Genomic DNA, 15429 nt, shown 5'->3' with positions numbered 1-15429 from the left:
GAGTCGGTAGATAAATGTTCCGACTCCTCAGTTTTATGTACTTCCGACTCCGACTCCGACTCCTCTGTATTTATATGCGAATGTATTTTATACATTCCTTGAGGGAAAGAAACGCAACCTACCACAGGACTACTGGCTGGGAAGCCAACAGTCTACTGTATTGCACAGTTTAAGCAAAAGACAAACACAATGAAAACAACGTTTTATAAAAAAAAATGTATTAATCAATCAAGTGACTGGATAGTAGCAGCAGGCATAAACATCAGGAACAGGATTTTTACCAGTTAAAAAATACAAACCACATTATTTGGTTGTTTTAGAACAAAAACAAAGCTTATCTATAATGAACCAAAAGCAAAATCTGTAAAACCTAGAAATGGTTTATATTAATCTTGAAATGTAGTTCTAGGCTTAGCAAATGCAAATCAATTCAATGTAGAGTTCTAAGGAAGAGAATTGCCTCTGCCAGATCCTCTTTCATAGAGGCTCTTAAGTCAGACTTTATTATTTTTAGGACTGAAAATAATCTTAGAGAGGTAGTTGGGCTGCTGCTTTCTCCTTTGTGTGCTTATCTGCTGCTGAAGATAGGGCAGTGGGAGGATCCAGGAAGGGGCATTTATTCTAAAACATGATTTTCCTAGGAGAATCCCATAGTCATGTTTAAAGTTTAAGCTAACAATCGGAGTTTACAAGTTTTTATAGCCTTAGCTAAATGACAGCAGTTTTTCCAATGGTTTACAGCTTCAGTCTTGAACTATTGGCCCTCCATTCCCTTCACTTATACAAGTGTCTCACTCTCTAGTCCTGCAAAAAACATATTTATTTAATCCCTTATCAGTGAGAGGCTAGGTTACACATGGACGCTGCGTTCCCTGTAAAAGCAGAACACAACACTATGGAAAGTATAAGTATTGCCGCTCCTAATTGTGCGTTGCGTGCCATATAGTGAAGCACATGAAAAGCATGCTTCTTCACGGTCACTTAACGTGTTCGTTTTGCGGTTACGTGAGGCACTGCATGCATTGGTCTTTATTCTTACAGTAGAGAAGTCATTAATTATAACTTTTTGTGAATTGGGACATTTAAACTTGCTTTTTTTTTTTTTATTCCAATCTAAATTTAGTAGGAGTCGGAGTCGGAGTCGGTGCATTGTTTGCCGACTCCGACTCCAGGTACCCAAAATTTCCCCCGACTCCGACTCCTCGACTCCGACTCCACAGCCCTGGAAAAAAGTGCGCCTTTCCAGTGAAGAAACAGTGGGTTATACTGCATCTGTACTCAAACATGCCTGAATAAGAGAAACACACTCTAAATTAAAACTACAGTACTTTTTGCGGTTTACAAGGCCCTCAGAAAGCAATATGTGTTACTTCTGTGAGACAAGACATTTTATATAGTGTCAGTTTCGTGCAGTGTTTTTTTTGTAGACAAAACTGGTAACGAAACAAGGTTACACGAGAAATGTTTGAGTAAACATTCTGGAACTTTTCTACAAGGCAAATTAAACTCCAGAGAAATGACGAGGAAATAAAATGTATATTTGTCACTATTTTATCAGATCAAGTAGTTTTACCTAGGGGACATTATTGCAAATAATGTAAATTCTATTCAATTTATGCATACTGTATGTATATATAGTATTGTTATAGTTAAACGCTGTCTTGTGCCTTTGGGAGGATTTCTTCTGCTGAGTTAACACTGTTGTTTAAAGCTCAGCATATTTATAACTTCCTCTGTGCTTTAACTTCCTTTTTTGGTTCAAGTAAAATATCTCTAGAACCTAATTACACTGAGTTGTTTGATTATTGCCACACAGTGCTGCAAGGATGTCTGAACCCAGAGTGTCGGGTGGGTTGGAAGGTTCACTTGGTCATGGCCGTGCAGATGAGCAGGTAATTCTCAGCAGTCTTCTGCTCCCGTGCTACATGGATTACTTATGTTTTTTACTTTTTTTAACACACTGTGACCAGAGCATTAAAGCAGGATTCCACCCGCGATTTTTTTATTTTATTTTTTAAAGTCAGCAGCTACTAAGGCTTGATTCACACCAATGCATTTTTAGAGCTTTTTGCATTTTGCAGATTTGCACAACAGCCCATTTAACATTGTTTCCTATGGAACACGTTCTGTACATCAAACCTGCAAAATGCAAAAAGCACTAAACATGCATAAGTGTGAATCCAGCCCAACTCTGTAGCTGCCGACTTTTAATAAGGACACTTACCTGTCCAAGTCGCCCGCAATGTCGGTCCCCCGACAGTGATCGTTCGGTCCTGGCACCTCCATCTTCACTAAGGGAAACAGGCAGTGAAGCCTTACGACTATATCTGGTATCCCCAGGAGTCTGCAGTCACTATATCTGCTCTCCCCAGGATTTTGCAGTCACTTTATCTGCTCTCCCCAGGACTCTGCAGTCACTATATCTGCTCTCCTCAGGACTCTGCAGTCACTATATCTGCTCTCCCCAGGATTTTGCAGTCACTATATCTGCTCTCCCCAGGACTCTGCAGTCACTATATCTGCTCTCCCCAGGACTCTGCAGTCACTATATCTGCTCTCCCCAGGATTTTGCAGTCACTATATCTGCTCTCCCCAGGATTTTGCAGTCACTATATCTGCTCTCCCCAGGAGTCTGCAGTCACTATATCTGCTCTCCCCAGGAGTCTGCAGTCACTATATCTGCTCTCCCCAGGAGTCTGCAGTCACTATATCTGCTCTCCCCAGGAGTCTGCAGTCACTATATCTGCTCTCCCCAGGATTTTGCAGTCACTATATCTGCTCTCCCCAGGATTTTGCAGTCACTATATCTGGTCTCCCCAGGAGTCTGCAGTCACTATATCTACTCTCCCCAGGAGCCTGCAGTCACTATATCTGCTCTCCCCAGGAGCCTGCAGTCACTATATCTGCTCTCACCAGGAGTCTGCAGTCACTATATCTGCTCTCCCCAGGAGCCTGCAGTCACTATATCTGCTCTCCCCAGGAGCCTGCAGTCACTATATCTGCTCTCACCAGGAGCCTGCAGTCACTATATCTGCTCTCCCCATGAGCCTGCAGTCACCATATCTGATCTCCCCATAATCCGACCATCTCTACGCTCCATCGGACAATTGTTTGGTAGAACAAAAAGGGAGTATCCTCCAACCCCCCCACCCCCAGTTCATTGTCTACAGATAACAGATTTTATTGGCACAAACACACGATTCATGTAACATGTAAACAATTTATTGAAATTACATTAAAAAAAAGAACACTCTTTTTTTTTAAGTGGTTAAAAAAATCCTGCAATAGAAAAACCTGCAATGAACAGTCCTGAAACATGAAAAGATGTTGAATGCACTCGTCACCACCAGTGTATAGAGGCAACCCTGCTTACCAGAAAAAATTGATCGTTAGATTATAAAGAGTCAAGGGAAGCCTATAGTAAGGAGATGAGTAATCATCTAAACATCTGTAGCAGAATCATTCCAGCTCTTGCAAGTTACAGAAAGCACAATCACAGCACAGGAAGGGGATATGTATGCATACAGCGGCCATTTCCCTCAGAGAAATGCAAGGATACCACAATAGTGTGATATCATTTTAAAACCACTGTTTTACTAAATATAAATTATATATATATATATATATATATATATATATATATATATATACTCACATTTCTGCAGAAAAAATCAGGCATAACTCATATAGCCTGTAGATCGAGGCGTACGTACATAGTCCGGTTCCGCCTTCCATGTTTCGTCATCATATGACGTCTTCAGAGGCATGGCGGCCGAACGCAAGCACATCTAATATACGTCTAATATGACCCACCGGGAACTATCAGTCCGCTCTCATGCGGTTCACTATGCGTTACACAGACCAGAAAAAGGTTATAAGCAGAACCCGTAGCTCTTAAATTCCACGAGCGATAAATTACAATTAAAAAGTTCTCTCTTATTTAAAAGGAGAAACAAATTCATTTATTACAAAACTTCTTTACATTCCCTCTGGACCGAATCAACTGTCACATAGATTGGTGCGATCTAGACCCACTGATACATCATTTAAAAGGACATGCAAAGTGAATGCGCCATCTAGTGGACATAATGTATATATATATATATATATATATATATATATATATATATATATATATATATTTATTAACACTTAAAGGGGGAGTTCATCCGAATTTTTTTTTTTAACATTAGATTGAGGCTCGTTTTGTCAAGGGGAATCGGGTGTTTTTTTTTTAAATCGAAGCAGTACTTACCGTTTTAGAGAGAGATCTTCTCCGCCGCTTCCGGGTATGGTCTTCGGGACTGGGCGTTCCTATTTGATTGACAGGCTTCCGACAGGCTTCCGACGGTCGAATGCATCGCGTCACGAGTAGCCGAAAGAAGCCAAACGTCGGTGCGGCTCTATACGGCGCCTGCGCACCGACGTTCGGCTTCTTTCGGAAAATCGTGACGCGATGTATGCGACCGTCGGAAGCCTGTCAATCAAATAGGACATCATTATCCGCCCTGCGGACAAAGGAGGCGGTATAGTCATCCTTGACAAACCTGACTATGAAACTGAGATGCTACGATTGCTTGATGAGCCTAACACTTATCTTAAATTGGCCTCTAATCCCACATCCAGGTTCAAAATAGAGCTACAAACACTAGTCAATAGTGGCTTTGAAAGAGAGATTTTAAATTTGAAAGAAAAGAAATATTTAGTTCCCACGGTCCCTAGGATACCGACGATATATTATTTGCCAAAGGTTCATAAAGATCCTGTACACCCACCTGGTCGACCAATTTTGAGTGGGATCGACTCAATAACCTCTAGAATTGGTCGATACATCGATAATTTTTTACAACCTTTGGTACAACGCACTCCATCTTATCTTAGAGATACGAGGGCAACCATAAATAAATTGGATAATGTTGAGTTAAAGGGTAATTTCATTATGGCGACGGCCGATGTGGCATCCCTTTATACCTGTATCCCACATGATATAGGTTTTGAAGCCGTACATTATTACTTAAAAAAGGATCTTACATTAGCTTCATTCCAGACAGATTATATAATGGAATTGTTAAAATTTGCCACAAAACATAGTTATTTTTGGTTTAATGATCAATTTTATTTACAACAGAGAGGTGTCGCTATGGGGGCTAAATACGCCCCAAGCCTCGCTAACTTGTTCATGGCCAAGTGGGAGGAGGATGTCGTCTATGCCTATGACACCCCTTCATTGGTTTTCTGGGCAAGGTACATAGACGACATCCTCCTCCTATGGGATGGCAGTCTCGAAACACTCGAGACCTTTATAAACCTGAATCTGAATACCAATGATAGGGGGATATCCCTCACCCACACAGCTAGTACAGATACAATTCAATTTTTGGATCTGGAGATTAGCATTGTGGACAACCGGTTCCAATTCAAAACATTTTTCAAAAAAACTGACCGGAACAGCTTTATCCCTATTGACAGCTGTCATCATCCGTCATGGCTGAACTCGATACCTCGAAGTCAGTTTCTTAGGTTGAGAAGGAACTGCACAGACTTGGACACCTTTTCTATGCAAGCTAACATTCTCAAGCATAGATTTATTGATAAGGGATATGATCCTGCCAATATTGAACTTGCTCTCAAAACCTCCTTTGAGGTTGATAGAAGTTCTCTTCTAGAGGTCAAACCCAAAAGGGAACAAGACGAGAGTTATAAATGGGCCTTGTTGACGTCTTTTTCTAAACAACATAAACTGATTAAGTCCATAGTGTCTAAACATTGGAACATATTAAGAAATGACCGAGTTCTAGCAACGGTTCTACCTGAACAAGCCAAAGTGATATTCAGGGGGGCACCAACACTTCAGAGTAAGATAGCCCCGAATATCATTAACCCTCCAACACGCCCATCTTTCTTTTTTCAGTTAGTTGGGTATCATCCCTGTAAAAAGTGTACAGTATGTAAATATAACATCTCCAGTAGAAGTAAAACCTTGAATTTCGTTCCACAGTGACCGGGAAAATTTACCCCATAAAACATTTTTGTACCTGCTCAACCAAGTACGTGGTATACCTTATCACTTGTCCTTGCGGCCAACAATACGTTGGTCGCACCATTCGGAAATTCTCCGTTAGAGTTGCTGAGCATATAGCTCTCATTCTAGCTGGTGATATTCATCATACTGTACCAAGGCATTATAAAAAACACCATGCCCAGAACCCCATTGGCACACAATTCCTTATTATAGACCAATTTGTGTCCCCCTGGAGAGGTAGTCCAAAAACTCGTGGGGTGTCCCAACTCGAGACATTCTGGATTTATGAGCTATGCACTCACACACCATCAGGCCTTAATGTAGAGTGGGACATTAATTCTTTTATTAACAAATCCTAAATATTTTGATAATGTCTTAGCCCATTATTCTAAGTTTTTTCCATAAATTAAACCCAATTGGTGCCGTTTATAGCACACTTGGGTTTATTTGCGGTCCATATAATGTGGGTCTGTGAAATTTGATCTATTTCTTTTCTTTCTTGCACATGTGTTTTCAATTGTTTTTTAAATTTTTTTTAATATTTCTCTCTTATGCAAATACATATAATGGAGTGTATTATATTTATATTGTACCAACCTTCTTGGGGGTTCGTCCATTGCAGAGTCACTTTCTGGACACAATATTGCACACATTATGTTTTATATACATAAATAATAGCCCTTTTAGAAATTAATAATTGAATGAAATATTTTTTCCTTTTTTTGATTTCTATCCCTTTTTAAATTCTATGCATCCTCACTGGAAGTGTAATGTCTAATATCTAGGGATTTTGATATATAACATTTCTTTAAAAAGACTTGTTGTTCCCCTTTGGCGTTATAAGTATAATGCAGCAGACATGCTCTTATATATATTTTAATATTTTAAATCTAATATTTCCATAGTGGGGAAGTTAAAATTTGATTCTATTTTCCTTTTCCTAGGTGTTCTGTTACAAACATCTACCACCGTATGGCGTCTATGCTGTTTGTCATTTTTTTGACCTTCCGGAACGCACAGTGGAACGCAGCGTTCCATGTTTAACCACTCTGGAACGCAACGCGTGTATGCGTACGTACGCACGCACGCGTTGATTGTTCTATAACATTGTGAACACGCCCACCATTACCGTCACTATGCGACGTTACGCCGCATTCATGTGACCAATGACGCACCTGGGGACGATCTGTTTATGCGCCCTCCAGATACAGTCATGTGACCGGGATTTCAGCATCACTTATTGGCTGGCCGTCCATACTGTGGCGCCGTGCAGTGACGTAGACCCTTTTTATTGGTCCTAGTCACTAGCCTCAGATACACACGAGATCATGATATGGGTTCTCCATCCAACTCGTGCACCAGGCGCCATCAGATATTCATTTTATACACACCAGGTTAGTTTATTTTTAACCATTTTTACTGGCCCTATTTTAATTTTAAAATAAATTATTATAGATTCCGCACAATACAGGTTCTATATATGCAGCATTGTGGGAAGATCGTGTGTTGACCCGGAAGTGCACTCTCATTGGGTGATCCCCCAGGGGGGTGTTCCTAAACAGGTCATATTTCTTATTTAAAGCATGGTAGCAACAGTAGAGTCTTACCCCAGACGATGCTAGTTGTAGCGAAACGCGTCGGGACTCTACTGCTGCCATGCACTATCCTACATTGATGTCCTTTAATGCCTACATAATTGTAAGTGTTTTTAACCATTATTAAACTTCCCCTTTTTTGCGGAGTTACGCTATGTGCCTTTTATTTTCCTCCTCATACTCCGTGCAAGTATTTCCACTTCTATGAGTCATCTTTCAACTGGAGTCATCCTGCTCACCTGTCATTAAGTGAGGATTTCACCGTTGTCTGCTGATCGATCGTTTGGTGTGGTTCGGTCCATTTCCATACTCAATTGAGTTATAAGCTTTATTGATCCTTTGGGCATAAGCTCATTTGGGTCCATCACATCCGGTAAGCCTCCATTGGTATTGGTGGCGGGCGATATCACTCTCACTACAGTTTACTTTGGATCACCGCGGGTGTCGTGTCACTATTATTTGACTGATCATCTCACTTTTATTTTTCACGTTCATTTTTGTGGACTTGTCTTTTTATGGAATTGGAATATACGTCTAAAGTGTTTCATATATACTGATTGACCTTTTTCAATTCAAGATTATTTCCACCAATTCATGGACTTATACACCTTATGTTTACACATATAAGTGTTTTATATAGACATTATTGTTTATTCTTTTTCATTTTCTCAGCGCTGCATTTTTTGTTTTCAATCAAATAGGAACGCCCAGTCCCGCAGCCCATACCCAGAAGCGGCGGAGAAGATCTCTCTCTAAAACGGTAAGTACTGCTTCGATTTAAAAAAAAAACACCCGATTCCCCTAGACAAAACGAGCCTCAATCTAATGTTAAGAATTAACTTTTTGGGTGAACCTCCACTTTAAACATCATTCACAAATACATTAAATCCATGCATTTTTAAGAGAATAGAGGATAAACAGGAAAAACTATTAACAACAAATACATTACAAATAAAAGATAATTAAATAACAATAAAAATAAATTGCAGTACAAATAAAAAATATACAGAATGAGAAGGTCCCCAAACTTCTTCAACCATTATTTATAAAGCAGTTACCATCCCACTCTATTTTCATTCAAAATGCTTACTCGTAAGCATAAATTCCCCTTCTCCCAGGACAAATTCCGCCCCATGCTAAAATCCTCCCTCCCAGCACAAACCCTTGCCCCCCCCCCATCCCCCCATCACAGCTCAAATCCCCTCTCTCTCAAAACCCCTCAAAAAATCACTTCTCCTAGCACAACCCCCCCCCCCCCAAGTACACATCCCCCCACTCCAAATACCCCCTCCTAGCACCCCCCCCCCCAAATTTCCCCTACTATCAAAAATACCCCCCATGATCTACATTTGCACAAATCCTCTTCCCCTATTTCCCTCCCAACATAAACCCACCTAAATCACCCTGGTCCTGGAGCCTGGAACACTTGGACACGCACCCCCGGCCATGAGAGCCTCACACGGGGGGGGGGATGTGGTGGGACGACAGCCAGGGACGGTCTCAACGCGACATCAACCCCGAACCAATGCCGTCTGTTACTTAAGTACTCTCCCCCAGCATGCACAGCGAGGAAATCAACCCCCACTGATTGGCTGCCGAGGAAAAACACCCAATACACCCTGACTCGACTGCTGCCATCCTTGGTCTGGGGTGGGACCAACACCCCAGACAGCAATAGTGGTCACTCACAGTACATGGCTGGAACAGAGACCCAAATTTGGAAAAAACAACACGGCCAGAGGCAACTAAATCTCTGACCACCCTCTAAATTAAAAGCAGAACCAGCTATGAAAGTAGCAGGACGCTACATTTGTAAAAAAAATGAAAAGATGTACTTTTTTTTTTTAAGCTGTTCACAAATCAAAATTTAACTTACATTTCATCCATTAGTTTTCTTAATTTTTCTTCTCCATCAATAGAAAAGTCATTTTCATCAATCCTGCCAAAGAACATTACAGAATCATGTACAAAAATGTGAGAGGAAACATTTCAGAGATTTGTCCTATGATGGTTAAAATGAAGATAGAAAGTAGACATGTGCAGAACGAAAAAATTGGATTTGTTTTGTTTCGATTCGTTATTTACATAAATTAGTTTAGTTAAAGGGGTTATAAACCTTCCCGTTTTTTCACCTTACTGTATCCTATGCATTAAGGTGAAAAAACATCCGATGCTTACAAACCCCCCAGCCTCCCCATTTACTTACCTGAGCCCTCGAAAGTCCCGCATCGTCCCGGGCTTCTCGGCTCTTCATTGGATAGTTTTATAGCAGCACCAATGACGTGAGGGCGGGGCTGAGACCTGTAGTCGGCGACTATGGATGCCAAATACAGGACTCAGGAGCGCGCCCGCAAGGTAACCCCCTTGGGAGAGAGCTCCCCAGAGGGGGTTAATAGAAGCGGGGAGGAGCCGAGACAGCCGCCGAGGGACCCCAGAAGACGAGGATCGGGGCCACTCTGTGCAAAACGAGGTGCATAGTGGAGGTAAGTATGACGGTTGTTATTTGAAACAAATTTGAAGCTTAAAGCGTAGTTCCGGCCACAATTTCACTTTTTATATATAAATACCCCTGTAATACACAAGCTTAATGTATTCTAGTAAAGTTAGTCTGTAAACTAAGGTCCGTTTTGTTAGGTTGTTACAGCATTTAGACACTTTATAAAATAGAAATTGACTAGGGCCATCTTAAGTGTGGGCATCATGAAGCCAGACTGTATGACTTCCTGGATTTCAGCCTTGCAGATCTCGCACATGCTCAGTGCTGCACAAGCAGTGTAATAGGTTTCAGATCAGGTTTCAGCACCTGTACTGTCCAAGTCCAAGTCACATGATTCTTCGAGACTGGGGAGTGCACAGACTCCTGGAAAGTTACACCCACTACATTCCCAGGAGTCTGTGCGGTGTAGGTTAGGAAGCTTAAGCACCTAGGTGCAGGAAGTGGGAAGATTAACTATTCTGCCTAGCAACAACACTTTGAAGGCATCTAAAAAAAAAATGTTTTTCTTAAAGGACTAATGACATTTTTTTAAAACTACTGATGTAATGTTATATTTATGGGTGGAACTCCACTTTAAGTATCACTTTAAACTTGTTTTCGGAATTAATTTTGTTTATTCGTATTTGAATCGATTCAAAAGGTTTTCACATCAAAAGGTTTTCACATCAATTTCGAATAGTTTTCGAATTCAAAAAGTTTTCCAATTTCCAAAGAGAGTAAAATAAAATAGAAGAGAAGGGATTAGAATAGAAACAAATAATAGAATAGAAAAGGAAATAACAGAAAGTAAAAGAATAGAATACAATAGAGAAAACAGAACAAAATAGGATAGAAAATAAAAGAACAGAATGGAATAGAATAGAATAGAATTAAATAAAAAAAAATAGTAGAAATAAATAGAAAGATTATACCCATCTTCTGAAATTCTAATATAATAGAAAATATTAGAATTAAAAAAATACAATAGAATAGAAATAACATAACAATTTTCCAAAATTCAAATAGAATCAAGTTGAATTTGAATATAATATAAAAGAATAGAGTAGAATAGAATAGAAAATAACACAATGGTGTAGAGAAAAACAACAGAATAGAACAATTGAATAGAATGAATATAACCATCTTCCTAATTTAATCTATTCCTTCATATTCTATTCAAATTAATTCTATTTGAATTTTGGGAAATTGTTAGTTATATTCTTTCTATTCTATTCTATTGTTTTTTCAATGATATTCTTTTTCCAATATGGGAGTGATCTGACTGGCGGGGGGGGGGGGGGACACATCTGGATGTAATTCGCTGATCAGAGTTATAGAATTGTTCGGCAGAGTCTGTTAAACAATTCTGCTATAAGTTTATAGTCATTGAAGTGAGAGGGAGAAATGGGGTCGGATCTGGCCACCTGCGGGCACTTCTGTTGGCAGTGAAAGGGTTAACAATTTATATAATATATATTTGATTTTAAATTTAATGTGAAGGATGTGCCTGTTTTCGAGAGCAAATCAGATTGAAGCGATTGTAATCTTCTTTGTACTTTCGCTTGCTTACTTGCTTTTCATTTACGGTAACTGTTTCTCTTTCAGAGTTCCAGACATTATTAAAGGAGTTGTAAAGGAAAACATTTTTTTGCCTAAAATTAATGTCTGCAAGGTAGACAGACAGAATAGTGTAATGATTCTGTTAAAAAACGAGTAAATACCTATTAAATTCCTTCATTCCTGAACCGCCTCTCCGCCAATCAGGTTCTCGGGTCTGTTACCTGTCACTTGATTGGCTGAAACACTCTGGCGTCCAATGATAGCAGAGGACAGGAAGAGAGAACGGGAGAAGACATTGAGGAGCATAGAGGACACCGCCGCCATGACCCGCTTCCCCACCGAGACAGGTAAGTGCCGGGCAGGCAGGGAATGCACACTAGCAGCATTTGATGGGGCACAGTAGCGGCAATTGATGGGGCACAGTAGCAGCAATTGATGGGCACACTGGCAGCAATTGATGTGCAGAGTGGCAGCAATTGATGGGCAGAGTGGTGGCAATTGATGGGCAGTGGCAGCGTTTGATGAGCACAGTGGCGGCAATTGATGGCACAGTGGCTTCGTTTGATGGGGGGGGGGGGTTTCTGTTTGTTTTCGCCCCCCAAAAAATTTAGACAGAGATTGCGTTTTTATATATGTTACTTTTCTAACTTTTGGAACAAAACGCTAGCAATTTTAAATATTTTTTAAAACTCCCACGGCACACCTGCAAATCCCACGGCACACAGTTTCAGGATCACTGTTCTAGAAGATAATAGTGTTATCCTATGTGCCAATACACAATACTTTGCTGTATTCTCAAAGCACTTGCTGTATTCTCAAAGCCCGCCTAATTCAAATGTGGGACAGGGGGGCGTGTTTTATGTTAATGTACTGTGACCCGACGTGATTGATGTTTTTCCCGAACGGCGCATTCGCGCCGTCCGTGGAATTTCCCAGTGTGCATTGCTCCTAATATGCCGCAAGGACGTATTGGTTTTGATGTGGACGTAAATTACGTCCAACCCCATTCACGGACGAGTAACGCAAACTACGTAAAAAATTCAAAATTCAACGCGGGAACGACGGCTATACTTAACATTGGTACGCCGCACTTACGCCACCATATAGCAGTGGTAACTTTACGCTGGGAAAAGCCTAACGTAAACGGGGTATCTGTACTGCGTCGGCCGGGCGTACGTTCGTGAATTTGCGTATCTAGCTGATTTTTCATATTTCTAAGCGTAAATCAGCGTACACGCCCCTAGCGGCCAGCGTAAATGTGCAGTTACGATCTGACGGCGTAAGAGACTTACGCCAGTCGGATCTAAGGGAAATCTATGCGTAACTGATTCTAAGAATCAGGCGCATAGATACGACCGGCCAGACTCAGAGATACGACGGCGTATCTCCAGATATGCCGTCATATCTCTTTTGAGAATCTGGCCCTCAGTGTTTAGGAGCAGGAAAAAAATATGTTTTTTTTTTTGAGTTTTTGGGAGCGTTTTCCCAGCAGAAAAAAAATGTTAAACGCTCCTAAAGGCTTCTAAAGGTTACTAAAATGCCTTTCTTCTGCTTTTTCCAAGCATTTTTTTTTGTTCATGAATTGTAAAAACACGAATAAAACGCTAATGGTCCTAGACGCTCCGAAAAGCTTCCAAAAGCTACTAAAACTCTACTACAAGCTGGCATAAAAGTGCTATTATCAGCGTTTTTATCCAGCGGTTTTTGTGTGCATGGAGCCTAAATCATACTCACAAGGAGCTACTTGAACATAGCCCTTCTCCAGGGTGAGTTTGTTGTACCTAGGATTACAGGGCTATGTTCAAGCAGCTCGATGAGCGATTTTATTTCATGTCTGTGAGTATGATTTATGACGATTATTTCTTAATGAACATTGAGGTATAATGTACTAGGCTGGTGCGCCCTCTTTTGTTCATTTGTAGTGGCTTCAGGACGTCCCCAGTCCACGTGGGCAGCAAGGCTTGAGGCTATATCATGGTGCCGTGAAGTTATGCTTAATACCTTTCACTGGTTTTGACAAATTTGTGCGCAGGAGATTTTTTTTTTCTTGTTTCCACAAATAAATACTGACCTGATCTCCTTTAGTCTGGTTGATGTCAGTATGAGGTCCTCTATGTATTCAGCACTGGCATCAGTGAGGTGATTATATTTAAGATCCAGGACTGTTAGAGTTGTACAATTACTCAGTGACACCAGGAATGGGGCGTATTCATAAGTCAGACCCACATCCTGTAGTCTATGGAGACAAATATGAAGAATTAGTACTTCTAAATAATTTCTTACCTTTATAAGTACAACACAGAACCACACTTCTCTTGGATTGTCACATTGACCAACCAGGGTAATTGACTTATAAGTCTAGGTTTGGCCCCATCCCCCTTAGGGTATTAGAGACCAACTGGGAGATGATCATTGACCACTGAGAGAAAAGAAGGGTTTCCCACCAATTATTTGTAGTGTGATTAGAGATGAGCCCACGCAGCCGTTCGGTTCGCAGCAGAACTTGTAAACATGCAAAAAATTAGTGCGAACACCGTTAAAGTCTATGGGACGTGAACGTGAAAAAAATCAAAAGAGCGCTTTTGAAAGGCTTATATGCAAGTTATTGAAATAGAAAGTGTTTGGGGACCTGAATCCTGCCCATGGGGACATGTGTCAATGCAAAAAGTGATTTTAATGTATAAAGTAAAACAATAAAAGTGAAATATTCCTTTAAATATCGTGCCTGGGGGGTGTCCTTAGTATGCCTGTAAAGTAGCTCATCTTTTCCGTGTTGAGAACAGTACCACAGCAAAATTAAATTTCTAAAGGAAAAAATGTCATTAAAATTGCTCACGGCTGTAATGTATTGTCGGGTCCCGCGAATATTCATAACAAATCATTGAAAAAAATGATGTGGGCCCCCCCCAGTCCATTACCAGGCCCTGATTTTATTTTTATTTTTAAATTGCTTGGGGGTCCCCCCCAAAATCCATACTAGGCCCTTCAGGTCTGCAATGGATTTTAAGGGGAACCCTGTGTTAAAATAAAAAAAATGGCGTGGGGGTCCCCCCAAAATCCATACCAGACCCTTATCCGAGCACGCAACCTGGCAGGCCGCAGGAAAAGGGGGGCGAGAGAGGGCCCCCCTTCTGAACCGTACCAGGCCACATGCCTTCAACATGGGGAGGGTGTTTTGGGGGCCTCATCCCCACAACCCTTGCCCAGTGGTTGTGGGGGTCTTATCGGAATCTGGAAGCCCCCTTTAAAAAGGGGACCCCCAGATCCCTCCCCCTCTATGTGAATGGGTATCAGGTACATTGTACCCCTACTCATTCACAAAAAAAAGTGTCAAAAAAGAAAAAATGACAGGAGACCGTTTGGGAAAATTCCTTTATTAAAAAAATAAATAAAAAAAATGTCCTGCGATGTCCATCCATCTTCAATCACAGCGTCCGACCATCCGAGGAAAAAAGGGATTTTTAAATACAGCTTACCTGTAAAATCCTTTTCTTGGAGTACATCACGGGACACAGAGCGGCATATTCATTACTATGTGGGTTATATGGAGTACCTTCAGGTGATGGACACTGGCAATCTCAAACAGGAAGTCCCCTCCCTATATAACCCCCTCCCATAGGAGGAGTACCTCAGTTTTGTAGCAAGCAGTATGCCTCCCAAAATGGTCCCCATAAGAGGGGTGGGAGCTCTGTGTCCCGTGATGTACTCCAAGAAAAGGATTTTACAGGTAAGCTGTATTTAAAAATCCCTTTTTCTTTATCGTACATCACGGGACA

The 15429-nt window shown here is 40.9% G+C and overlaps 1 protein-coding gene across 1 annotated transcript in view; it reads right to left on the bottom strand.

The window, feature by feature from the left end:
* Positions 1-15429, bottom strand: part of LOC120939757 (NACHT, LRR and PYD domains-containing protein 3-like) — a 220999-nt gene that overhangs the window by 67263 nt on the left and 138307 nt on the right. Inside the window, exons 15-16 of the mRNA XM_040352092.1 lie at positions 13725-13889; positions 9494-9556 (exon numbers count right to left, since the gene is read on the bottom strand). Coding sequence (XP_040208026.1) covers positions 9494-9556; positions 13725-13889 — 228 coding nt within the window. The remainder of the gene's footprint in view (positions 1-9493; positions 9557-13724; positions 13890-15429) is intronic.

This window comes from Rana temporaria, chromosome 5 (assembly GCF_905171775.1).
Source record: "Rana temporaria chromosome 5, aRanTem1.1, whole genome shotgun sequence".
Taxonomy (NCBI): Eukaryota; Metazoa; Chordata; class Amphibia; order Anura; family Ranidae; genus Rana; species Rana temporaria.
Note: the sequence above shows the minus strand (reverse complement) of the source record. Positions and strands in the feature narration are given on the sequence as shown.